The sequence below is a fragment of the Pelophylax lessonae genome, assembly GCF_965119305.1.
Source record: "Pelophylax lessonae genome assembly, chromosome: 3".
Taxonomy (NCBI): Eukaryota; Metazoa; Chordata; class Amphibia; order Anura; family Ranidae; genus Pelophylax; species Pelophylax lessonae.
This window is the reverse complement of record NC_138770.1, coordinates 291,729,886-291,757,066: the sequence shown is the minus strand read 5'-3', so window position 1 is coordinate 291,757,066 and position 27,181 is coordinate 291,729,886. Positions and strand designations below refer to the sequence as shown.

Here is a 27,181-nt window from a genome sequence, read left to right as displayed (position 1 = left end):
CATCTGATTTATTATGTTTGTTTATGTATACAATTTTTAGAAGTGCACAACCTTTATCCACTCAAATGTAAATGAACCCTTACTGTTCTGAGCCCCCTAGAAGGCTGCTTTCCCACTGATGTGCTACGGTTTACCTGCACCTTGAGTGCAGTGCATCTGCAACTTTCCTGGGTTTGCTGTGCTTTGCCATTGACTTATATGATATTCTGTAGGTGTGATGCACTTTCTGAAAGCGCACCAAAACTCCTGCATTCAGGAGATTTTCACAAACTCAGTTTTGAGTAAACCACACTGCAGCAGTGTGAAAGCAGCAATATGCTATTATGCCCAGTGTATTGCTTTACAGTGACCTGAAGATCTCTTTTTTCCTGCTGCTGCCACCACTTTGGAGACCGCTAGCCAGGATAAGAGGTGGAGTGCATTTGGTATCACTCTGCATGAGACAGGAGCCAGCCTACAGCTCCAACTTTACAGGTAGTCCCTCTACATTGGACTCTGTTTAGATGCTCTGGAATGGTGGGTCAGCAAGGCCAGACCGAGATCTACCAGTCACCTGTCTGCAGTCTACTGGCTGCTGACCCCTGGTTTACAGGGATAAGGCAAACTATTTAACACTGACAGGGGTGCTTACAAAAAGCAGATTTATGTATTTGTGTAAAACTGTTGTCCTAAAAGGAAAAAAAATGGTTTGTGTAACTTGATTATAAAACATTACATGGCATTTGGCTTCAATTGTTAGTGTATTTATATCTGCTACTACATCTAACACTCCCTTCCCCCTTCCCCCCAGACTGGCAATGCTGCTGTCTGCTGTGCCCCCATGTTCATCTATCCAGAGTGGGGGCACTCTAATACAGGAAGTGTGTTATTGGCCAGATCACCAGATGAAAACAGGGAAAAATGCCTAAAAATGAAAACGAATGCAGCCACCACATCTAAGAATTGGTAAACTGCAATATAATTGGATTTTTTCAACATATTTACCTGTAAACTCCATTTTTTGGAGTACATCACGGGACATGGAGCAGGCTATAAACATAGCTATCTGGATTATGTGCCACCTATAGGTGAATGGACACTGGCAGATCAAAAAGGAAGTTCTCCCCTATATAACCCCTCCTATACAGGAAGTACCTCAGTTTTGTAGCAATCAATTAAATTCTCAGAAAGAGGGGAGGGATATCTGTGTCCCATGATGTATTCCAAGAAATGGATTTTACAGGTATGTAGAAAATAATCCAATTTACTTTGTTGTACATAATGAGACACAGAGCAGGCTATAAACATAACTACCTGGGACATCCCAGAGCAATACCCATGAGGAGAGGGAGACACCATCACAGAAACCACCACCAGAGCAGGACCTACTCTGCCATTTGTAATATGCTGTAATATCCTCTATGGCTCTGACATCCACCTGGTAAAACCCTGTGAATGTATGAACCAAAGACCATGTAGTGGCCTTGCAAACCAGAGCTACTGACACCTGATGGCGGATAGCCCAAGATGTCCTCACACACCTGGTAGAGAGCACTTTCACCAGAAACGGGTGTGCCCTTTCAAACCATAGACTGATTAACTGGAAGATCCAATGAGAAATAGCTGACCTGGATGCTGCCTGCCCTTATTGGGCACTTCCGGCAGCACAAACCAGGATTCCTGACCTGTGCCAACAAGTTAAGTAAATACTGACTGCCCGAACTAGATTCAGAGTATGCAGCAATCTTCCCCTGCTGACTGTGGACTAGGAACAAAAAAGGCAAGAAACTGTCCTGATTCAAGTGAAAAGTAGAACCACTCTGGGCAAGAAAGCTGGATGAGGACGATCATGTTAAGATGCAAGACCAAGAATGGCTCCTTACACGAAAGAGCCACCAGCTCCGATGCTCTTCTTCTACCCCAATTGCTGGTGGCACTCTGGTCCCAGTCACAACATGTCCAACTTGATGTAGAACCTGCATTTCAGTAAATCCACCTCAAGAGTTCCTCAATGCCAGCAGAATGCTAAGAACATTTCAGGATTCAGGGATCACTGTCCTGTTATTAGTACATATTCCAGATATAGAGAACTGGCAGGGGGTTTTTCCCCAGTCCTCAGCGACTATCGACAAAGGCAGCATATGCTGTTCTGCCCCAGACAGAATGTGGTTCACCTTTTCCTGAGCCACTGCAGTGGCATCGCTGGACTAAAATCCTGACCACAAACCTGTGCAACTAGTTCGTCAAATAATCCAGAGCAAGATGTGCTGCCTGAAGTTCCAAGATCTTGGTGGGCAGTATTCTCTCCTGTGGAGACCAAGTCTCCTGACCTGTAGCCACCTCCAAACCAGCCCCCAACTGAAGAGACTGGCATCAGAGGTTTATTATCTTCCATACTACTGAAAGGAAAAATTTCCCCTTCTCTGGATTCCGAACAATCAAACACCAATTCGAGGTCTGCACTATCCTGGGGACTGAGCCCCCTGGCAAGCCAATGCTTGGACCTTCATGTTCCTCTACAAAAGACCTGGAGTAGAACTGCCCGTGGGGAACCGCTTCAACATAGATATAATTTCCTCTTGCAGAGACATAACAAAGGATACCCTTTGCTTTTTTTATTTTGCTTTAAATCTGGAAACGACTGATCCCTGAGCAAAGAATAATTTCAGTGTCGCAAAATGAAAATTGCTACTTTCCTACTGCAAATCGCAGAAACCTTTGATGAGCCTGGCAAAAACTTAAGATTTACATCAATGATGACTATGGAAACCGTAAATCTACCTCTTGCAGAGTGGCCATCACTGATTGGACTGATCACATCTGAAACATAAGATTGTTTAGAAATTTGTCTAGTGCCTTGAGATCTAAGATAGACCTCATGTCCCCGTTTGGTTTTGGGCCACTACCAGTTGAATGTTTACAATAATGAGTCCATAACCTCTGCTCCAATAGCAAATGCAAGGAAAAAGGGAGATGGCTCTGCGGAGGAACCTGAAGGTCCCAAAGAGCCGTACTTCACTTGCCAGGTTTCTGCCGGAGTCATTCTAAAGATGGAGCGAACCACCTCAGAGACTGTTCCAACATCCTCTTGCCCAAGATACTTTCAAAATAAAGTAGCCACAGATGCCTTCCACACTCTGGAGGCGAAAAGCTTACAGCACCTGCTACTCCCGGGTAGTCTCCCATCCAAGCACTAACCAGGCCTGATCCTGCTTAGGCTCTGAGCTCAGCTACTTTCAGGGTAGGGCTGGCCCTACCATGGGTCCCGGTGGGACCATGGGTCCCAGGCGGCACTTAGAGAGGGGCGGCCCCCGGCCGCCTCTTCTCTTCTAAGCCTATCGCAAAAAAAAGGTCCGCGGCTGGCCCGACATGCACTCTGCGCATGCGCCACCGCCGCCGCTCGGCAAAGCCCGTAAATGTTTGGCTATTTCTGGCAATAGCCGAACATGTATTAGCTTTCCAGAGCGGCGGCGCATGCACAGTGTGCATGTCAGGCCGGCCGCGGACGTGTTGACGTGTGGCGCCGGGCGGCGCCATTTTTAAATTCTAAAGCGCCCTTTAGGAACAGGTAAGTGAGACTGCACACTACCTGTCATTATGCGGGGCTGCAGGCATACTACAGAAGATGCAGTGCTGCGGGCATGGTACATGCCCACAGCACTGCATCTCCTGTAGTATGCCCACAGCCCCGCATTCTCTTGTACCATATCCGTCTCCTGTACCATGCCCACACAGCCCTGCATTCTCATACACCATGCCCACAGCCCTGCATTCTCCTGCACAATGCCCGCAGCCCCGCATTCTCCTGCACCATACCCGCAGCCCCGCATTCTTCCGTACCATGCCCGCAGACCCGCATTCTCCTGCACCATGCCCGCAGCCCCGCATTCTCCCGTACCATGCTCGCAGCCCCGCATTCTCCCGTACCATGCTCACAGCCCCACATTCTCCTGTACCATGCCCGCAGCCCCGCATTCTCCTGTACCATGTCCGCAGCCCTTCATTCTCCTGTACCATGCCCACAGCCCCGCATTCTCCTGTACCATGTCCGCAGCCCCGCATTCTCCTGTACCATGCCGACAGCCCCGCATTCTCCCGTACCATGCCAACAGCCCCGCATTCTCCCGTACCATGCCCGCAGACCCGCATTCTCCTGCACAATGCCCGCAGACCCGCATTCTTCCGTACCATGCCCGAAGCCCCGCATTCTCCCGTACCATGCCCGCAGCCCCGCATTCTCCTGTACCATGCCCACAGCCCCACATTCTCCTGTACCATGTCCGCAGCATGCAAAACAGACACAGTGGCTGAGATGTACCTTATACCACTGGTCCATCGGGAGATGTGACCACCGCAAAATTACCACCCAAGTCCACTGGACCTGAGGCTAGTGCACCTGCCTCCCTCAGCTGCCTCTCCCTTCTGGGACCATTTAACTTCTATAATAAGTAAATAATGTAGCAACTATATTTGCCAAAACCTAATATGTACTGTAGTTCCAAACCATATTGGTCTATCGTTATGCAACCATGTAGGTATGTAAGTACACAGATACGCAGGTATACAAAGATAGTTATTTACAGTAAGTACTCAAAAGTATAAAATTCAATGTAAGTACACATATAAATATAGAATTCAATGCAAGAATGCATGTAAGTATGCAGTTCAATGCAAACAAGCATGTACTTATGCAGTTCAATGCAAGCAAGTATGCAGTTCAATGCGAGTAAGCATGTAAGTATGCAGAGCAATGCAAGTAAGCATATAAGTATGCATTTTAATGCAAGTAAGTATGCAGTTCAATGCAAGAAAGCATGTAAATATGCAGTTCAATGTAAATACACATGTAAGTATGCAGTTCAATGCAAATATGCATGTAAGTATGCAGTTCAATGTAAATACAAATGTAAGTATGCAGTTCAATGCAAATATTCCAGATCCTTAGAGAGTTCTTTGCCATGAGGTGGCATGTTGAACCTCCAGTGCCCAGTATGAGCGATGACACCAAATTTAACACACCTGCTCCCCATTCACACTTGAGACCTTGTAACACTAACAAGTCACATGACATCGGGGAGGGAAAATGGCTAATTGGGCCCCATTGGGACATTTTTACTTAGGGGTGTACTCACTTTTGTTGCCAGCGGTTTAGACATTAATGGCTGTGTGTTGAGTTATTTTAAGGGGACAGCAAATTGACATTGTTGACCAAGCTTTACACTCACTACTATACATTGTAGCAAAGTGTAATTTCTTTAGTGTTGGCCCATGAAAAGATATAATAAAATATTTACAAAAATGTGAGGGATGTACTCACTTTTGTGAGATATGGTATATGCATATTTGCATTGAATTGCATACTTACATGCATATTTGCATTGAACTGCTTGCATTGAACTGCATAAGTACATGCTTGTTTGCATTGAACTGCATACTTACATGCATTCTTGCATTGAATTCTATATTTATATGTGTACTTACATTGAATTTTATACTTTTGAGTACTTACTGTAAATAACTATCTTTGTATACCTGCGTATCTGTGTACTTACATACCTACATGGTTGCATAACGATAGACCAATATGGTTTGGAAATACAGTACATATTAGGTTTTGGCAAATATAGTTGCTACATTATTTACATATTATAGAAGTTAAATGGTCCCAGAAGGGAGAGGCAGCTGAGGGAGGCAGGTGCACTAGCCTCAGGTCCAGTGGACTTGGGTGGTAATTTTGCGGTGGTCACATCTCCCGATGGACCAGTGGTATAAGGTACATCTCAGCCACTGTGTCTGTTTTGCATGCTGCGGACATGGTACAGGAGAATGCGGGGCAGCGGGCATGGTACAGGAGAATGTGGGGCTGTGGGCATGGACAGGAGAATGCGGGGCTGCGGGCATGGTACGGGAGAATGTGGGGCTTCGGGCATGGTACGGAAGAATGCGGGTCTGCGGGCATGGTACGGGAGAATGCGGGGCTGCGAGCATGGTACAGGAGAATGCGGGGCTGCGGGCATGGTGCAGGAGAATGCGGGTCTGCGGGCATGGTACGGGAGAATGCGGGGCTGTCGGCATGGTACGGGAGAATGCGGGGCTGTCGGCATGGTACAGGAGAATGCGGGGCTGCGGACATGGTACAGGAGAATGCGGGGCTGTGGGCATGGTACAGGAGAATGCAGGGCTGTGGGCATGGTGTATGAGAATGCAGGGCTGTGTGGGCATGGTACAGGAGACGGATATGGTACAAGAGAATGCGGGGCTGTGGGCATACTACAGGAGATGCAGTGCTGTGGGCATGTACCATGCCCGCAGCACTGCATCTTCTGTAGTATGCCTGCAGCCCCGCATTATGACAGGTAGTGTGCAGTCTCACTTACCTGTTCCTAAAGGGCGCTTTAGAATTTAAAAATGGCGCCGCCCGGCGCCACACGTCAACACGTCTGCGGCCGGGCCTGACATGCACACTGTGCATGCGCCGCCGCTCGGGAAGGCTAATACATGTTCGGCTATTGCCGGAAATAGCCAAACATTTACGGGCTTTGCCAAGCGGCGGCCGTGGCGCATGCGCAGAGTGCATGTCGGGCCAGCCACGGACCTTTTTTTTTTGCGATAGGCTTAGAAGAGAAGAGGCGGCCGGGGGCCGCCCCTCTCTAAGTGCCGCCTGGGACCCATGGTCCCACCGGAAAGTAGCTGAGCTCAGAGCCTAAGCAGGATCAGGCCTGGTTAGTGCTTGGATGGGAGACTACCCGGGAGTAGCAGGTGCTGTAAGCTTTTCGCCTCCAGAGTGTGGAAGGCATCTGTGGCTACTTTATTTTGAAAGTATCTTGGGCAAGAGGATGTTGGAACAGTCTCTGAGGTGGTTCGCTCCATCTTTAGAATGACTCCGGCAGAAACCTGGCAAGTGAAGTACGGCTCTTTGGGACCTTCAGGTTCCTCCGCAGAGCCATCTCCCTTTTTCCTTGCATTTGCTATTGGAGCAGAGGTTATGGACTCATTATTGTAAACACTCAACTGGTAGTGGCCCAAAACCAAACGGGGACATGAGGTCTATCTTAGATCTCAAGGCACTAGACAAATTTCTAAACAATCTTATGTTTCAGATGTGATCAGTCCAATCAGTGATGGCCACAGTCTTTCAGTGCTCCGATCATACGCCACACACTGTATGAAATCGGTCTGCATGCCTGTCATCCCAGAAAGAAGCCTCTTCTAAAGATGATGCACAAAAAAGCCTGCAAACAGTTTGCTAAAGACAAGCAGACTAAGAACATGTATTACTGGAATCCTTTCCTGTGGTCTGATGAGACCAAGATAAACTTATTTGGTTTAGATGGTGTCAAGCGTGTGTGGCGGCAACCAGGTGAGGAGTACAAAGACAAGTGTGTCTTGCCTACAGTCAAGCATGGTGGTGGGATTGTCATGGTCTGGGGCTGCATGAGTGCTGCTGGCACTGGGGAGCTACAGTTCATTGAGGGAACCATGAATGCCACCATGTACTGTGACATACTGAAGCAGAGCATGATCCCCTCCCTTCAGAGACTGGGCCACAGAGCGGTATTTTTTTTTTTTTTTGAAAATTCTTTTTATTAGTTTTGAAAACAGAACAACGTACAAAACAGAGCCTCTGGGCATACCCTGGCTCGACAACAACAAAACAGAAAAAAGAAAAAAAAAAAATGAAAGAAATAAAAAATAAAAACACAGGGCTGCACCCAGCTGCTACTACATGAAGGAAGTGCACAAATCACAAGGATCCCGAGGGCAGGAACAAGCCATTCACTGCGGTGGAGTCCAGGAACCCAGGAGGATGACGAGAGTCCACAGTCCCCTGCACATGGGGGAAGCAATTGGCCACCTCAATCAGGGTCCCTGGGCGGGCCCAGCGGAGCCCTCCGCATCATTAGTAGTTTCATTAGAGTCCACCCAAATGTCCCATACCTTTGAGAATTTTTGCGGGCAGCCCCTGTTAGCATAGGTCGCTTTGTAGAGCGCTATAACTGAGTTAACTAGGGACTTCCATAAGGAGAGGGTGGGTGCTACAGGCTTCCGCCAGTGGAGAATCACCAATTTCCTAGCATAGAACAACAAAAGACCTAAAAGAGTGCGGGTCGCCACTGAGTGGGTCAGATCATTTACAAGTCCCAGGATGCAACATTCCAGCTTTAGGGGTACACGGATGGTTGACACTCGAGCAATGAAGTCCAGGATCCGAGTCCAATACGCCACCAAGGGCAAACAATGCCAAAGCATGTGCGTATAGGTGGGATCCTGTGCACCGCAGCGCCAGCAGGTCGCAGGTGTGTCAGGAAAGGCCCTATGCAGCCTGGTCGGGGTCAGATGAAACCTATGGAGGATTTTAAACTGCACAAGGCGGTCCCTGGTGGCCACCAGGTGACGGAACGGGTAGTCCCAGACATCCTCCCAATCCTCCGCATCCAGGCCCGGAGCCTCAGCCACCCAAAAGGCCTGCAGAGCCTCCAGTCCAGAATGTACACTAGGATGTAGGGTGCTATATATGGTGGAGAGGGGCTTCTTCAAAGTGTCATTCCGAAGGATGGCTTCCAAATCGGCCAGCGTAAAGTCGCAGGGAGAGTCACCGAACTGTTTACGGAAGGCATGGCGAAGCTGCAGGTATCTGAAAAAGTGGGAATTGGGCAAGGAAAAGTATACTTTCAGTTGGTCAAATGTCGCAAGCGTTTTCCCTCTACAAATATGGGATAGATACAATATGCCCCTGGAGGCCCACACAGTGGGATCCGGAATGGAGAAAAACTCCGGCAGCTCCGGGTTCATCCACAGTGGGGAATTCGGGGAGCGGCGTCCAGGTCCCGTCCGGACATAGGGAGACTGCAGCTTCCAAGCTCGGATCACCGTCACCATCGAGACAGTGAGAGGGTACGGAGCTTTCGGTCCACGGAGCAGCAAGTTGCGCAAGCCCTCATAGGAGCCCAACAGGGCCGCCTCCAGGGCCACCGCAGCATTGGAGGTATCCAAGATCAGCCAGTTGTGTGCATGTGTCAAAAGTCCCGCCACGAAGTACCGGAAAAAGTCAGGGCACGCCAATCCCCCCCCCCCGAGTCCAGGGTCGCTGCAATACCGTAAGGCGAAGTCTAGGAGGGAGCAAGAACCAGATTGGAGAAGGCCGCCAGCAGATCCAGGGCCGAGCGGAGCGACTGACCGGGGTCCCGGAGGATCAGGATAATGTCATCAGCATAAAGTGCTAACTTTTCCTCCAAGGACCCCACCCGGATCCCCCCGACCGCCCCGGAACCGCGAACAGCCGCCGCCATGGGCTCAACAGCCAAGGAAAACAAGGCAGGCGAGAGCGGGCACCCCTGACGAGTGCCCCGCGTGATCGAAAAGGGACGCGACAGCCTCCCCCCAACTTAATTTGAGCACAGGGGTGGGCGTATAGCATGGCAACCCATTTACGGAAGATGAGACCGAAGCCAAACGTCTCCAGCACCATCATCATATATGACCAGTCTACTGAGTCAAACGCCTTTTCTAGATCAAGCGCTACCATCACACGTGTACCCTGAGCCTCCGCCGGGACCTGCAGATGTGTATACACTCTACGTATATTGATATCAGTGTATTTGCCTGGCATAAAACCAGTCTGATCTATATTGATCAAGTAGGGAAGGACCTTCATCAACCTGGTAGCTAGTAGCTTTGTAAGTATTTTTAGGTCATAATTCAGAAGGGAAATGGGCCTGTAGGCTGAGCACAGGGTGGGGTCTTTCCCGGGTTTGAGGATCAAGACTATGTGTGCAAGAGACATAGACTCCGGGAGAGCCCCCGCTTCTAGGCAGGAGGCGTAGGTCTTCAAAAGCCTAGGAGCTAGTTCAGAAATGTACATTCTATACCAATCCCCCAGCAGGCCGTCAGGACCAGGGGTCTTCCCAGGGGGGAGGGAGCGAATAGCCTGCTCAACCTCCTCCAGCGTGAACTCTGCCTCCAGGAGAGCGGCGTCCTCTGGCGCCAGAGCAGGCAGGGCCAACTCCCCAAGAGACCCCAAGTCCCTGCCCCCCGGCGGGGGAGGGTCCGCCCCATATACACCTTCATAGAAGTTGCGGAATTCCAAGAGAATATCGGCAGGATCCCGAAGGACACTGCCATCAGCAGATTGTATAACCGAGACCACCGTTTGGAACCTAGAGTCCGCAGACAGATTGGCCAAAAGTCTGCCATTTTTGTCCCCGGACTCAAATATTCTGGCCCGTAGCGAACCCACCTCCACCTCAGCAGCCGATGATACATGAAAGTGTAGGGCTCTCCGAGCCTGCGCCATGGAGGAGTATGCCTCAGAGGAGGGATCCGAGGCAAACTCAGCATCGGACTCCGTCACCACCGCCTCCAATTCCGTCCTCACCGAGGCGCACTCCACCCGCGCAGACTTAATAGCAGAAATATAGTCGCCACGGACCGTGGCCTTGAATGCAACCCAACACACCAAGGCGGAGGCAGTGAGGTCGTTGACCTCCCAGTATTGGGCAATTTTACCAGACATCCCCTCCATCACCCATTGGTTCTGAAGCCACCCACTGCCCAACCTCCAGCCGCCCCGCTCCCCCGGGTCCCCCAACCGCAATTGAATCTCAAGCGGCGAGTGATCCGAGAGACCGGAGGGCAGGTAGCTAGCCGATTGCACAAACGGCAGGACTGAGGGAGAGCAGAACGCTAAATCAATACGGGAGCCAGAGAGATGCAACGAGGCCACGTGGGAATAGAACCGGTCCTGCGGGTGTTTCCACCTCCACAGTTCCGTGAGCTGTAAGGTCGAGGTCCAAGTGTGCAGCTCCGAGCAGGATTGACGGTTCAGATTCGAGGTGTCCAAGTCAGTGAAGTCACTATCCAGGATGTTGTTAAAATCCCCAGCCACAAAGATGCGCTGGGTCGAGAATTCGGCCAAACGATCATAGATGTGGTATAAAACAGCACTAGAAAAAGGCGGGGGGACATACACATTGACAAATACAAACAATTTACCCGCAATCTCAAAAGCCAGAATAACATATTGACCCTTGGGGTCCGTGATGACCCTCTCAACATGACAGGGCAAGGCCCTATGCACCAAAATCGAGACCCCCCTTGCATAATTGGAGTAGGTGGCGTGGAAGGCCTGACACACCCAGCGCCTGCGGAGGGCCAGGATAGCACTCCCCGTCAGATGGGTCTCCTGGAGGAAGACCACCTGCGGCTTAGAGGACTGGAGATATTTAAATAAAAGAGCACGTTTAAATTTACTATTGAGGCCACGCACATTCCAAGACAGTACTTTAATGCGGTCAGCCATGGCACAGAGAGGAGCAATCAGGCAAGGGGAATAGGCGCATCAGGAGGGGAGCCAGGGGCCAGGCGAGAAACCAACCACGCCACCCCTCAGTATCAGGAGTAGGGAAGCAGACAGCCCGGACTGCATCCCACAGTGAAACAGCATCACACAGTGAATTAGCACATTGCATAAAAAACGTCATAACATAGCACAGATATGCAGCCAAAAACAAAAAAAATAGAAAAAAACGAAAAAAAAAAACAAGAACACACATAAACCCCTGTCGACCAGAGAGCAACCGTGCAGCAGGCTGACTTCATCCCAAAAACAAGAAAAAACAGCACACTATTGACTAGGAAAAAAGCCTAGACAATAGTCATCCGGCACTAGGCCAGGAAAAAAGTGTCCGGGGGGCTAACCAGAGGCAAGGTCAGCCGACGGCCTCAGCAGTCCCGAGAACCAGTTACAGCAGTCCTGTGGCAAAAAGCAAAAAGGGGCTATCGCCAGCCCCAGCTCCAGGGACACATGGACAAAAAGGGAAAACAGCAAAATAAGGAAAAAGAAAAAATAAAACAACCCAGGAGTATAGGAGTGGAGGAGAGTCAGGAACCATCCGGGAAACAGGGGGTCTCCGCTGTTCACAGTCCAACCGAACAACTCAGAGGGGGGACAAATTGAAGAACAGGGAGTCTAGCAAGCAGGTGGCCAACAGTGCCAAGGTGGAAGGCTCATCGCAGGCTGAGCAACCAGGCATCCGCGTCGTCAGGGGAATCAAAAAACTTGACAGATCCGGCATGTTGCACACGGAGTCGGCTGGGATAGAGCATGGAATATTTAATTTCCTTCTCACGGAGTCTCCGCCGCACATCATTGAAGGTCTTCCTCTTTTTCTGCAGCTCCGCAGAAAAGTCAGGGTAGAGATGGACCATAGTGTTTTCATACAGCAATGTGTCATGCTTGCGGGCTTCACTTAGTATGCGGTCTCTGTCACGGTAGTTTAGGAACCGGACCAAGAAGGGGCGGGGGGGGGCCCCCGGGATTATGCGGCCCGTAGGGACTCTATGGGCTCGCTCAACCACATAGGTGGGCGCCAGGTCGGTGAGTTTCAGGAGGTTCTTGAAAAACAGTTCAGCAAAGTCAGCAGGCCTATCCCCTTCAGCCCCCTCAGGCAGGCCCAGCACCCGCACATTATTCCGCCTCTGGCGGGTTCTCAGCATCATCCGCCTTCACTAACAGCATCTGAACCATGTGCTGTAGGGAGGACAAGGAAGCAGAATGCTGGACAGTAAGGTCCTCAGCCGAGGAGATACGCTGCTCAGTGTCCGTGAGTCTCCCCCTGATCTTATCCAAGTCCGCCCGGATAAAGTTACATTCCTCCGCCAAATGGTCAATCCTGGCCAGTAAGAAGGTCTTGCTCTGCTCAATAGCAGATAAGATTGTAGCTGTGTCACTTGCCTGGCCTGGGATGGATGCAGATGGAACCGCAGCCGAGTCCGCCGGGAGCTCCATGCTGGTGAGCAGAGCGCGCAGGCCTTCCAAGATGGCATCCGGAGGCACCGCCGGTGGGGGAGCCGGCTTCCGCTTCGCAGCGGCGGCCGCAGATTTGGACTTCCCAGGCATTTCAGATGCAGCCCACAGACGTCCCGACCCTCTACCAGTCCGGTACGGGCAGGAGAAAACGGGGTTCAGGATGTGTAATAAGGAGGATTAATCAGGGTCCCCGGAGCTCCAGGCAGGCACGTCTGGTCCGCTTCACATCCGGTCACGCCCCCCACAGAGCGGTATTCTAACATGATAATGACCCTAAACACACCTCCAAGATGACCACTTCCTTGCTAAAAAAAGCTGAGGGTAAATGTGATGGATTGGCCAAGCACGTCTCCTGACCTAAACTCTATTGAGCATACTCAAATGGAAGGTGGAGGAGTGCAAGGTCTCTAACATCCACCAGCTTCGTGATGTGGTCATGGAGGATTGAAAGAGGACTCCAGTGGCAACCTGCAAATCTCTGGTGAACTACATGCCCAACAGGGTTAAGGCAGTGCTGGAAAATAATGGTGGCCACACAAACTATTGACATTTTGGGCCCCATTGGGACATTTTCCCTTAGGGGTGTACTCACTTTTGTTGTCAGCGGTTTAGACATTAATGACTGCGTGTTGTTATTTGAGGGGACAGCAAATTTACACTGTTATACAAGCTGTACACTCACTACTTTATATTGTAGCAAAGTGTCATTTCTTCAGTGTTGTCACATGAAAAGATATAATAAAATATTTACAAAAAATGTAAGCGGTGTACTCACTTTTGTGAGATACTGGAAGTATGCAGCTCAATGCAAGCAAGCATGCAGTTCAATGCAAATACACATGCAAGTATGCATCTCAATGTAAGTAGTCATATAAATAAGCAGTTAAATGCAAATATGCATGTAAGTATCCAGTTCAACGCAAGCAGGCATGTAGGTTGTCAGTTCAATGCAATTAAGTATGTAAAGTATGCAGTTTAATGTAGGTAAGAATGTAAGTATTCAGTTCAATGCAAGTTAGCCTGCAGTTCAATGCAAATACACATGCAAGTATGCAGTTCAATGCAAGTAAGCATGCAGTTCATTGCAAATCCACATGTAACGATGCAGTTCAATGCAAGTAAGCATGCAAGCATGCAGTTCAATGCAAATACACATGTAAGCATGCAGTTCAATGCAAGTAAGCATGTAAGCATGCAGCTTAATGCAAGTAACCATGTAAGTATGCAGTTATATGCAAATATGAATGCAAGTATGCAGTTCAATGCAAGTAGGCATGCAAGTATGCAGTTCAATGCATATACACATGTAAGTATGTAGCACCATGCAAAAAAGCATGCGAGTTCTACAATTACACAGGTATGCATGCCATAATGACATATTATGCTGCAGCTGCACATGCCCAACTGCATTTGTCCCCATACTAGCTTAGCAGGACTAGCCAAGCACATGTGTATCCATTGCATCCTGAATGCAGCCTCTATGCCGCTTCAGTGCAGCCAAAATGTAAGCTCCTGCAGATCAAATGCATGTTACTCTGGAGACACAACTCCCTTTATTGCACTGATACTCCTGCAGGGGTGTATTGACAGTATTACAAAGTTTGGGCAGAAAGTATACAAGTATGCCTTTATTAGGCACTAATGCAATATGTATTTGTGTCCTGTCTGGTAACGCAGCTCTCCTATAGGTAATACTCATACCTTATTATTCAGACATTGACTGCGTCTCTCTCTAGGAGCCTCACGCATGACTTCAAACATAAGCAAAAATGGCCGCCCTTCTACTTCCTGCCTACACTGCACAACAGTAGGCTATACTGGGCGCCCCTGTGCCCTCTAGTGGCTGCATGAGAACACTGCAGCCTAATACTCCTGAGACACACACAGAGAATGACCTGGCCAGACCAAACAGCACACTGCCCCCAGTGATTGCTGGAAGAATGACCAGACAGTCAGATCTCTTTTTTTTTTTTTAAGAAATACTGGAAATGCAAATGTACCATTCCCGCCGCAGGACTCTAAATCATAACAGAATTCCAACCTTCACCCATCATAGCGGACACCTTGGTCAAAACAAACACTGCACAGGGCTACAGTATGTAGGCTCCAGCGTCGTAAGGATGCATTACAGGCAAACCTTAAAAGGATTTAAATAGTGCTAATCCCTCGCACTAAACTATATGAATAAATAAAAAAATATTGTGCCAATCCTGTGTCAATAGGTCCTTAAGTGCTGACAAAAATCATACACCAAGTTGCGCATAAAATAATACAAAATAAATAAATATGTGCCTGTTTACATTTCCATAAACATTATATCATGAATTCAGTGAAGAAAATATGTAAAATAGAAATTAATATAAAGTCCCCCAATGTGCTAAAGACACTTGTGCCAACTGTTTATAAATTGTGGATAAGATCCTCTCAGTAATCAGAGTCCCATGTGCACTATCCATCTGTGGTTCTTGTGAGTTTATGTTTATAGCCTGCTCTTTGTCCCCTGATGTTCAATAAAGAAATTATATTTTTGATTTTGGATTTATTGCTGCTTTAAGTACTTGGGATGCATAGCATATCTGGCATAAAAATATAACAAGACATCTAAGCACATAACCTACTGTATATTTGTGTAACAGATTGAGCAATATTATTAATAATTGGATGACGGTGACCAAGATCAATAGTATTTGATGTAGTCAGCTGTGTAGAGATATGCAGCCAACCTAAATATTTTCTTGAACATAATATGCTCTCTGACACAGCAGGGATTGTGGGTCTGATAGTATTTGCAAAAAAAGTATTCTACTTACCCCATTATGTGCATAAATTGCAACTGTGTATATGACTCCAACGATGGAAAGAATGATAAGCCCAACAAGAACTTTTAAAACCTCTCTGTGCAATTTAAAATTCACAGGTTTAGGATACATAATTGATCTCACAAGGTCTCCTTTTGCTGTGTTGAATCCTAGGAGTCAACATACATTGAAATTTCAGATGAAAATCGTACAAATGTGAATCTATGATTTAATTTAAACCTGGTAAATTAAGAGATGATAACTAAAGCTGAATATCAATCAAATTGGCATAATCTTTCTGCATTACAGCAGCCATGACCATATTTGGGTAATGATGTCACCCCTTATCCCTGCCCCTTCGCTTATATTGCAGATAACAGCTCCAGGAGCTCCTAATCAGAGAGCGGCAATGTCGTGTTTGGTTATCAAGTTTTTTTTTTTTTTTTTTTTGGAGGTTGTCAGGCATTGTAAAGGCTCTATATCATGATTTTTTTTCTTAATAAAGAACTTGTCAAAAACTGTGTGTTTTTATTTACACTTTACATTTTCTTTAATAAGTAGGGGGTATGTATCCCTCACTCATTTACATAGGGGGAACTAATATCTGGGTGCATCCTTATTGTTAAAGGAAGCATTCCGATTCCAGTTAGCCTCCTGCCCTTGTCCTCATCGTCTTGGGGTGAGATGCTTTGCATCTAGCAAGGTACCCAACCATGTTGAGTTCATGTGGCCTGGTATGGGCACACTCACCCACCCACCTCTTGTCTGGCCTGTCAGGCTGCATGCTTGAATAAGGATTAGGTTTGGAATTCTGGGGGGACCTCAAGCTTTTTTTATGATTTTTGTGAGACTGGCCTCCATTCCCTCTAAGGGCCCAACATTTGGATGGGACCTCATGCTGTTTTTTCCTTTTATATTTTATTTTTTGGTGGGGTCTCCTGTAAAATTAATACCAGGCCTGAAGAAAATGGTATGAATTATGAATCCCCCCCCCCAAAAAAAAAAAAAAAATGGCCTTCCCTCATAATTCATACTAGTACTAGTCTCTTAAGGCCTGGTATAAATTTTAAGGGAACGCCACCCAAAAAAACATCATGAGGACCCCTAAAATGTTATACCAGTCTGTTTCATTCTGGAATGGATTATAAGAGGGAACCCCTCAAAAATAAAGAAAAGCCTGAGGTTCCCCCAAAAAATCCAGACATTTATCTAAGCATGTAGCCTGGCAGGCCAGGAAAGGGAAGGGGGCAAGTGTGCACCTCCCTCCTGCCCTCCTGAACCATGCCCTCAACATGGGTGGGTACTTTGCTAGTGGGTTGCCCCTTGGCAAAACACCTTGCCATTATGTTGATGAGGATAACAACCTCTTCCCCACAACCTTTGTGGTTGTAGGGGTCTGCAGGCATGGAGCTTATCGGAATCTAGAATCCCCCATTTAATAGGGTTGCCCCCAGTTATGCCTCCCCCCTGTCATTCTGAAATCATGTAACCTAGAAATAACCACATTTCATAAATATATCAACTCACCACTGCCATGTCCCATTTCTTTATAATGAATATAGCAAGAAGCAGAAAGGCACACAAAAGGCAAGAGGCAAAAAGGCACACAGACCATAAAGGTCCCCCCCCCCAAAATACATAGCAAACCCCTAAAGGTCTTTTATATATTGCGGTTTTATATATTGTGGGGGAACTTTGAAGGGGTCTGTGTGATTTTCTTCTTTTAAATAGAACAACTTAAACTATTTTTCTTGTAAATGTAATTTTGGATTGCCTGGGGGCCTATTTTAAATTTTTTTGCATAAATCCCCCCCCCCCCCAAAAAAAAAAAAATGTATTAGGTCTCCCGTGAAATCCATACTTGGCTGTTCGGGTCTGGTATGGAATTTAAAAGTGACTACATGGAAAAAAAATGACATCCCCTAAAAATCTATACAAGACCCTTAATCCAATCATGCAGTTCCCCCCTCATTAACCATATAAGACTACATGTCCTCAAAATGGGGTGGAGCCTTGTCAGGGGGACTCCTTGGGCAAAGCATACATAAAAGAAAGGGCCTCTTCCCCACAAACATTGCCCATCTTGTTGTAGGGGTCTTTGGGCAGGGAGTTCATGAGAATCTGGTAGACCCCCTTTAATGTGTGTGTGCCCCCCCCGGATGGGGATACCGCCACACGGTCGCTGTAGCGGTAGCATACACAGCCTGAACACACCTGGGTCTTAGGCACATGAGGTTATTCACTTCACCTGCCCGTGTTTTGGGTTTGTAGGCCGGGGCTTTCTCTCCATTCGGCCGCCACATACTACCTCCTTTTGGGACCAAACTTCCATGATAACAAGCCCCTACCTTGTTCCGTACCTATGTTATTCGAAGTTCCTTGTCTCATGTTAGGTCTGGTAATCCTACCAGGCTTTTTGCTCCAACTACAGCGCACCGATCCCCCTCGTTATTTCTTCTAGCCTTTAAGGCTTGATTTATCACAAGGTTCTCTCACCTGAAATATCTCTCTCAGATGTTTGCTTTCATCATATGCTCCAGAAGAAGCTTACTAGGTTAAGCGAAACATGTAGGGCAGCTGGGATTCAACCTAACATCTGCATCTACTATGTACAGACGACCCTTTGGAGACGGCTATCCCTTCTCCAGGGCCGCCTCATGAACACAGGTCATTCTTGTATCACTTGTGATTGTTGTACAAATAATCAATACTTGATAGGCTATGCGATTTGCACAACCGTTTTGAGGCTTTGCCGCCTTATTGTAATAATTGTTGTATATGATATGTTGTCCTTTTTATATGTCTCTTCTTTTGCGTTTTGTTATCAATGTGCTTTTGTCAATTTTCTAATAAAGAATATACAATTTTAATATTGGTGCCTATAAAGTCCAATCTCTTCCCTCCACTTTCTTCATATTTAGGCAATGATCTAAGACATCATTCATTTCCCATTTTCCAATTTAGCAACCATTGAAAGATGAAAGCTGTCAATTTCATCTATTTTAAAAATCTCCCTATCAATGACAGACAATGGTGGGCAGTTATACAAAATACCTATATAAAGATATCCCTGCTAAATTGGGCAATACCAGCTTCTGATATCAAAGGTGTACTCACCTTTTACACACTACACCATTTAATATAATTATATTTTTGTTGAATAAATATATTTTTGAAAAGGCAAATTTTTCTGTGTGTTTATTCATATCACCTACAGTAAACCTGTAGGCACTTTTCAAATAAAGATCTAATGTTTGCCTTTTCAAATACTGTATAATAAAAAGGGTAAAAATTTCCATGGGGTGCTTCATTTTTTTACATGACAGGTACCCAGTGTTAAAGTCCAATCTTTGGAAGTTTAATACTGATGCTGTGAATGAGAAAGCTTGAATTCCTAAATTGTAGAGTGGGGAGAAATTTATCAAGACAAAACAAAGTATGAGTGCTTTTGTCCTGACAATACTTTTTAGCAATCATAATTAACCAATGAGTGAATATTGTCAATCTAATTTAACAAAATATACAGTTTAGTTATTCTTTTAACGGTGCTATAATATCACCTGTTTGTAGAACAACGGCTTTTACCAGTCCATCTGCAGGTGGCTTTGTCTTAACAACCTCAGTTCCGCAATATAATATATGTCCACGACAATTTTCACCAGTGTATGTTTTCCATGGAATTTCATTGTCCACATTTGGTAGTGGAACCTTTGTTATAGGAACACTTTCTCCTTTGAAACACAGAATTGGAAAATACTAGTTAAGATCAAGATATATCTAAAGAAAGACTTGCACAACAGGTAGGACAAGAAATTGTTCACATTTGTGACTACTACAGTACATTCTACCACATTTTATAGTTGTCCCGGGATAGTCACAACTTCTGAAAACAGTGGCTTAGCTTTCCACAGAAAGTAAGAGAAGCTAGGATATCATCAAATATATTAGGGCATTGCCACAGTAGATCCGAAGGGGCAAAGGTTTATTTGAAGTAATCCAAAGAGCCTTTGAAGGTGAAATACTTACTATAGCTATATGTTATATTATTTGAAAAAATACAATAAAAATGTTTATTGAAGTTGAGTGTGTCATGAATGGTTCTGTGTGTCTCCCAGATACTGTTGGACTTTAAGTGTCCTGCACTGTGCAACTACTGGCTGGCCAATGGATCTGATTATCTTATGCTGTTTAGCCCTGGCTCCTATAGTGATTTTAACATCTTGTGCTGGATCTAGCACTGCACAGAAGTTTGGTGGTGAATTGGCGCAAGAAGAGGTCTCAAAAAAAAAAAAAAAGTCTGGTCCTGGGACCCGGGGGAGGGGGAGAAGGGAGAAGGGAAACACCAGGGATGGGGGGACCCCCAAACAGTTCAGGGGGTAGCTGTCCACTGTAGCGGCTGCCGGCGGAAGAGACAGAAGAGATCTCTGGGGGGAGACAAGAGGGAAGACAGCGCAGCGCCTTCTAAGTGCAGCAAGACATTTATTGAAGTATGTGCAGCAGTATTACACTCACATTTAGTCGGTGAATAAGATGCAGTTAGTCAAGTAATGTTGATCATCAGGAGCATCACTGGAGCGGGTCCTGGTGGTGGAGGCAGTGGATCCCGGTGAGAGCGGCAGGGGGTTCCTCCGTGTGTACAGGGATGGGCTCGGTGGTGTCCGTGGGCTCCTCGTCAACTGGTGGAACGCTGGCACTCGTGGGTCCTGGGATCCTGAAGTCACTCCTGGCGGTGATGCGGGATGCTACGGCGACGCGTTATCGGAGCATGCGGCCGGCCTGAGGAAGGAGCGCATGCTCCGATAACGCGTCGCCGTAGCATCCCGCATCACCGCCAGGAGTGACTTCAGGATCCCAGGACCCACGAGTGCCAGCGTTCCACCAGTTGACGAGGAGCCCACGGACACCACCGAGGCCATCCCTGTACACACGGAGGAACCCCCTGCCGCTCTCACCGGGATCCACTGCCTCCACCACCAGGACCCGCTCCAGTGATGCTCCTGATGATCAACATTACTTGACTAACTGCATCTTATTCACCGACTAAATGTGAGTGTAATACTGCTGCACATACTTCAATAAATGTCTTGCTGCACTTAGAAGGCGCTGCGCTGTCTTCCCTCTTAGCACTGCACAGAAGCACTACTGTTACCAACACCGCAAAGCCTGCACAGAAGCACTACTGGTACAAATACAGCTTAGTATCTTGCCCAAAAGTACTACTGTTTGCAGCACAGGACCACTACTATTACCTGTACAGCCTAATATCAGGCTTAGGAGCTTTGTTGGTACCTGCACAATCCAGCATAGGAGCACTACTGGTAGCAAAACAGAAGCCTTGCTACTACCACAGCAGAAGCATGAACATGAGCTGGGTGACCTGAGCTTCTTCTGGCAATCTTGGGGATAACAGTGCAAGAGCAGAAGGCAGCCACCATTGAACCTGTGTTGGCCCATGAACCTGGACATGTTCCTCAAAATCTCTTTTATGGGTCACTTATTAGTCTTCATAAGTTTGAGGAGTATTTATTGTAGCCACCTCAATTTTTCTTGGGTTTCCTTTCTCTGGGTATTGTAGACTCGTACACCTGGAAAGGACTGTTGTAAGACATGTATTTTCAGAAAATGGCACCATTTTTGGAAAAACTTGCATTCAAAACAGGATTCTTGGTCTGAATATCTCTTCAGTGGACATCTGTAAAAAAGGCAGAAGTGCTTCCCGAGTGTCTGGGCAGCAGCCTTGGCAGTCTGGTCACAGGTCAGTACTGCAACTCGGAACTTGGTAAATTGGTCCACCCTACCTTGAATGTGATGGTACCTGTCTTCTGACATTTGGGGTTTAAAAAGTTGATAGTGAGTACTTCCAGTGGGGCATATGTGTGGCATATCAAAGGTGGAATGGGAGCCTCAGCCCTATTCAAAACTGAAAAGGCCACACAGTGTTGGCAGGCTTGTTTAACCAACTGGAACAGACCCACACACATGGCTTGTCTCTTGTCTTGGCCCTTGACATTTTTACCTGCCAGGTGATTGATGCCACAGACCTCAAACTTGATTCCTGTCAGGAATTTAGCAAAGAGTTTTGTGACTGTCCACATGACTACAGCTCCAGCTCGAAGTAGTTGTAGTTATAAGGTTCCTTTCAATCACATGTAGGCCTCAACTGGCATTTTCACATGTAGGTCTCAACACATTAGACTATGTACATTTATCCAGGCCTTTTTTTCTTAGAGAATAGGTTTAGGAAATCAACAATGCAATGCAAGGGGGATAGGGAAGCTGTACTAGGAAAGCGGGGGGGGGGGGCATGGAGGAGTTGCCCTAGGGGGTGTATGTGTTACTTGGTTTCAGGGTAATTGTGGGAGATGCACAAGATGGATGAGAAGATAAAATGTAGGATTTTTACTGCTGTTTCATGTTATCAGGTGTGCCAACTTATAGACAGGTCCCCTGCAGTGGTAGGAAAGGGTTTCATTATATATATGTTTTTTGGTTTCATTGTTATTGTTGGTGATACACAGGGTGGATGGGGAAGGGAGTGCAGTTTGGGGATGAGGTGTAATTTGGTTCCAATTTATAATCAGGTGCCACCCTATAGGTATCACTCGGAATAATGTACTTGTTGGTTTCAGGGTCATTATGGTAGGTGAACAAGGTAGATGAGGGGGACATGGAGGATAAGATGTGATCAGGTACCAATTTAAAGTTAGGTCCCACCCTACTACAGAAAGGGTATCACTGAGAAGAGTGTGTTCGAAAGATAAGCAAGGAGATAAACTTAGGGCTACAGCTGCTGTGAGATGTTATCAGGTGCAAGCAGGACCAGCAAAGCTGCTTAGGCAGCTGCCTTAGAGCACCAGGATGAAGGGGGGGGGGGGGGCGGTTGGTAACATGTACCTCTGTCTGTGGACAAAAATCCTTGAATGGGCCCTGGGTACTGCACACCTCCTACCATTGCATGTATGGAGGAGGGCAGAGGTGATTTCAGGGGCAGTTTTGGGGTACACGGAGTAGTTGCTGTATATTCACATGACCCCTGTGTGCCTGACCCCCCCCCCCCCTCCACTAACGGCTGTTTCCTATACTACAGTTTGTGACTTAACAGGAAGCTGCTCAACATGGACCATTTCCCATTCATAGAGCTGAGGATGCAGAGCAAGGGACTCTGTCCTCAGTGCCTTTCTCTGTCTCAAAAGGGAGACCCCTAGGATTTCCACAAAGCCCCCCAACAGAGTTGCTAAAAATTGAAAAAAAAAATGAAATTTGAAAGAAAAAAAAAAAGTTTAAAAATACAAAAAAAAGAAGGAAAATGGCCGACAAGGTCCACTGCCCTGCTGACACCAACCTCTGCCATACTCCCACTGTCCTTATTGGGGGGGCAGCGGGGGTGTCAAACTGAGTCTATGCCCTGGGCAAAAAATTGTCTAGCTTCTCCACCGAGAGAGAGAGAGACAGACAGAGAGAAAGAACAGAGAGACAGACAGAGAGAGAGAGAAAAAGAGAGAGAGAGAGAGAGAGAGAGAGAGATAAAGAAAAAGAGAGAGAGAGAGAGAGAGAGAGAGAAAGAAAGAGAGAGAGAGAGTGAGAGAGAGAGAGAGAGAAAGAGAGAAAGAGAGAGAATGAGAAAAAAGGAAAGAGAGAGACAAGGAAACAGAGGACTCCATTCAAATAATCAAACCGCAGTAGGTGTACAGACACATTTTCCCTAAATACAGCATATGATCATAAAACTGTAAATTCACCATACCTTTTTACCTATTCATACCTATTTACCGCAAAACGCTGAAAACACTTGGTAAATACTGCATGAACAGGCGTTAATCTAAATTCATAGAAGGAAATAGATAATTAATTGCATGCGTTAATTAAGTAGTGATTGAAGCATGCGGTATTAATGGAATGTGTACTGGTTGTTAAGAAACGGGTGGCCACCGTATCCTTATCAACCGATGAGTCATCAGCTGTCAGCAGGGTTCCACGCCATCAATTAAAAATTGCCAGCAATTAAAAATTAAGAAAAAAAATGCTATATGCAATAAATTACTGCATGTTTTCACTACTAAAATACTGCATGATTTCAAAAAATAATTAATGTGGTATTTTAATAGCGTTTTTTTTGTGAATGCCAGAAAACATTTTGAAAAATGCTGAGGGGTATTTTACCCCATTTTTTAAGGTGCTCTATATCGCTTCATGAATGGAACCCAGAGAGAGAGAGAGAGAGAGAGAAAGAAGGAAAGAGAGGGAGACAGAGTGAGAGAGACTATGTATAGGTGGGAGGGGATCGTGTGATGTCATGTCTCCCCAAGCAATGCCGCACGTAAGGGGCTACAACCAAATGAAGAGTCATTTTTCACAAGTACAAATCCTGCAAAATCATGACCACAAATGTATAACTATAACAGTTTTAAATTACCATAATACACTTGATACATTTCATATCACGTTTTAGCATGCTGTACCTGTCAACATGCCTTCATTTACCACACAACCACCCGATATTAGCATGGCATCACAGGGCAGAAAAAACTTCTTCCCTGATAAAACAATTACATCTCCAGGGACCAGGTATTTAGACTGTACTTCTTTAACCCCTATAAAACAAAAAGTTGTATTATCCAAACTGTTTTCTTTTGCATGTTGTTTGCTACATTCATGTTAAATGGGATGCAGTGGCTACATAGAAAACAGCTGCTGCACCCAAAATGACATCCGTGCGGATGTGGGCGAGTGCATGTTACTGTAATACCAATCCATTAGATATGCAAATGATAATTTGAGAAGAAAGGAAGCCGGATCTGTCAAGATATTTTTTTGAGGAAAAGAAGAAAGGAAAAACCCTGAAATTCCCATTGACTCACCTTTATTTCCAATGACATTCCTATATTCTATGGCTTACTAACATGGTATAAAAGTTTGATTTATGTCTTAAAAATAATAGGATGTGGGATGAAAGAGTTGTAGTAGAGTTTTTTATACAACCCTAAAGTGACTAGCATAAACATTTTGCATAGAACTTTTTTGTGCTATTCAGCACTGGTCATGCAACACTGTATGCAAACAAGCTTTTTATAATTTAACACAAACAGAGCTTTCTTTTGGTGGTATTTAACTGGCACTGGGTTTTTTTAAACCGAAAAAGACCAAACATTTGGGGGAAAAAAAACAATATTTTCTACTTTCTGTTATGAATCATATCCATTAAAAAAATAAAAATAATAAAACCTTTTCATAAATTGAGGACAAAATGTATTCTGCTACATGTCTTTTGTAAAAATAAAATCCTAATAAGTATAAAAAAAATCCCAATAAGTGTATATTAATTGGTTTGTGCGAAAGTTAGAGCATCTACAAACTATTTTATATATACTGGAATTTGTACAGTTATAGACTTTTGTACTGTAATGGTAGTGATCAGTGACTTATAATCGGACTGTAATAGGGTGGTGGGCAATCTTGCACTAACAGACATTATCTGGGAATATCACTAACTTCGCTAGGGACACATACAGTGAATACAGGGAATACAGTGATCATTGATAATCTTGTACATTGACACTGTACTAATGACATTGGCTGGGAAAGGGTTAATATCTAGGGGCAATCAAGGGGTTAACTGTGTGCTTAACAACATGTATTATGTGCTACTTTTACTTTACTATCTGGTTGATTTTTCTCCCTGCTGTTTCTATGCACAAAGAGTTCTGTGTGTTTGTAAACACACAACTCTGTGTGTGTTTGTTTCTGTGTTTTTGTAAACACTGAAGTCTGTGTGTGATTGGACACAGCTGATCAACTGCCAAAATCATCACCTGGAATCAGCTGCCAACAGTGCCATCTTAAGAGCATTTAAGGGCCCCGGGCAATGCAGTGCACTGGGGCCCTGCCTACACCATCACCCACAAGAATAAAAATGCAAATTATTGATAAGTCTATATTTATTGGTACAGCAGTACCAGGCTAATGACAGCTTCCAAGTTCGGAGGCTGGGTCCGGTGAACACACACACGGATGGGAGTCAGACTCTACTGTCCTGTGTGTGCCTGTTTCTGTGGAGGTGGACGGGCATTCCTGCAGTTATGGGTTCCCCAGTGGCCTGACAGCAGTGCAGAGCTGACAGGCGCTTGCCACCTGCTAAGTTCGGCAGCAGGATGCACACGGAAATCGGGAATAATGCTTGGGGCTGGGTCACTAGGCAGGTGGGGCCCCCTGGGCAAGTGAGGCCCCCAGGCAATTGCCCAGCGTGCCCATTTGGTAAGATGGCCCTAGCTGCCAAACTGGACACAGCACGGGTTTGCATGAGTGCCTGCAAACCCAGAAGAAAGAGCCAATGTACAGGTATGTAATTGTGACTGCACTTGCTGCCTACCCGCACTATATTTACTGTGAAGGGACAGCAGGTGGGTAAAGTGTAGTTACAGTCAAAATGTTTTTCAGTTTTTAATAGAGAAGGAAGGGGTTATATCACTATATGAACATGAAGAAAAGAAAATGTATAAATGCAATCTATGATGTTCAAAGTGAGCATATTGAAAATATGTTGCAAGCAACCTGCACCCCCTTTCTTTGGACACGACTCACTTAATATTAAATTATCCAATTAATATTACAATATTAAAATATGTCAATGATGTCAAACAGGGTAAACCACCTGCCAGTTATTTTTTTTTTTATTCATTTTTATCTGTGTACAATTTGGGGAATAAGCCTTCACATCCTGTCCCACAGATGCAACAGGAAGTTGGAAGAAATCTCCCAAAGCGAGGGGAATTACCCTCTTACACAGTTGTCCCTAAACAGGTGTCCCCATTGGAAGATTTCTGCTCACCTCCTGATCTGGAGAAAGCTCTATAAATTTAAACCCCCCTAATTTCTTAGTAACAATGGTTGCCAGAACAAATAGATAAGAAGAATCTCCAAAATGAAGACACGGTTAGTAATCAAATCTTGACAAGGGGGTCTAACTATTCCCCAATCTATTCACAGTTTAGCCTACACCTTAATAAGTTGCCTTGAAATAGAAGAGGAGTCAAAAGGAATTGACCATGAAGACAATCAAGAGAAAATTAATCACTCGGGTTACGTCAGGCAGCTCAAAAAGGCAGATAGGCAAATTAGTAATGAAGTAATATCCAAGTAAACTGGTGCCTACTGACCCACCATGCACTAAACCTGAATACATTAGTTATGCATACAGTTTTCCTTTCTAGGAAACACTGATGTTCAAAACACCTGTGTTAGAAAGAAACAACTGTGTGCCTCCAGGTAATACAGAATGCGGGTATTGTAAGATACTAGTCGTTTACACTTCTTTCCTCTCATTGAATAACTGAAGCCATATTTTGGTCTTCAAGTTATTTGTAGGATAATAAAAAGCTAAAACTGAGCCCTGCAATGATATAGGAAATAGAAGAAGGAACCAGTAGATGGTTTAGGATACAGGTATCCAACACTCCCAAAAGTCCCAAATGCCAAAAAGACTTTTTGACACTGCAGAGCTGAAACAGAGGAAAGGTAGAAAAAATGGTTAATTGAAAAGGCAGGTGTACTTTATACTATTTTCTATTGCAAGAAATTGCTGTATTCAAGCTTTTAAAAA

The 27,181-nt window shown here is 45.7% G+C and overlaps 1 protein-coding gene across 1 annotated transcript in view; it reads right to left on the bottom strand.

Moving 5' to 3' along the window:
* LOC309551109 (putative cation-transporting ATPase 13A5) overlaps positions 1 to 27,181 on the bottom strand; it is a 252,741-nt gene that overhangs the window by 139,750 nt on the left and 85,810 nt on the right. Inside the window, exons 9-11 of the mRNA XM_082251555.1 lie at positions 24,045 to 24,176; positions 19,146 to 19,316; positions 15,598 to 15,755 (exon numbers count right to left, since the gene is read on the bottom strand). Coding sequence (XP_082107681.1) covers positions 15,598 to 15,755; positions 19,146 to 19,316; positions 24,045 to 24,176 — 461 coding nt within the window. The remainder of the gene's footprint in view (positions 1 to 15,597; positions 15,756 to 19,145; positions 19,317 to 24,044; positions 24,177 to 27,181) is intronic.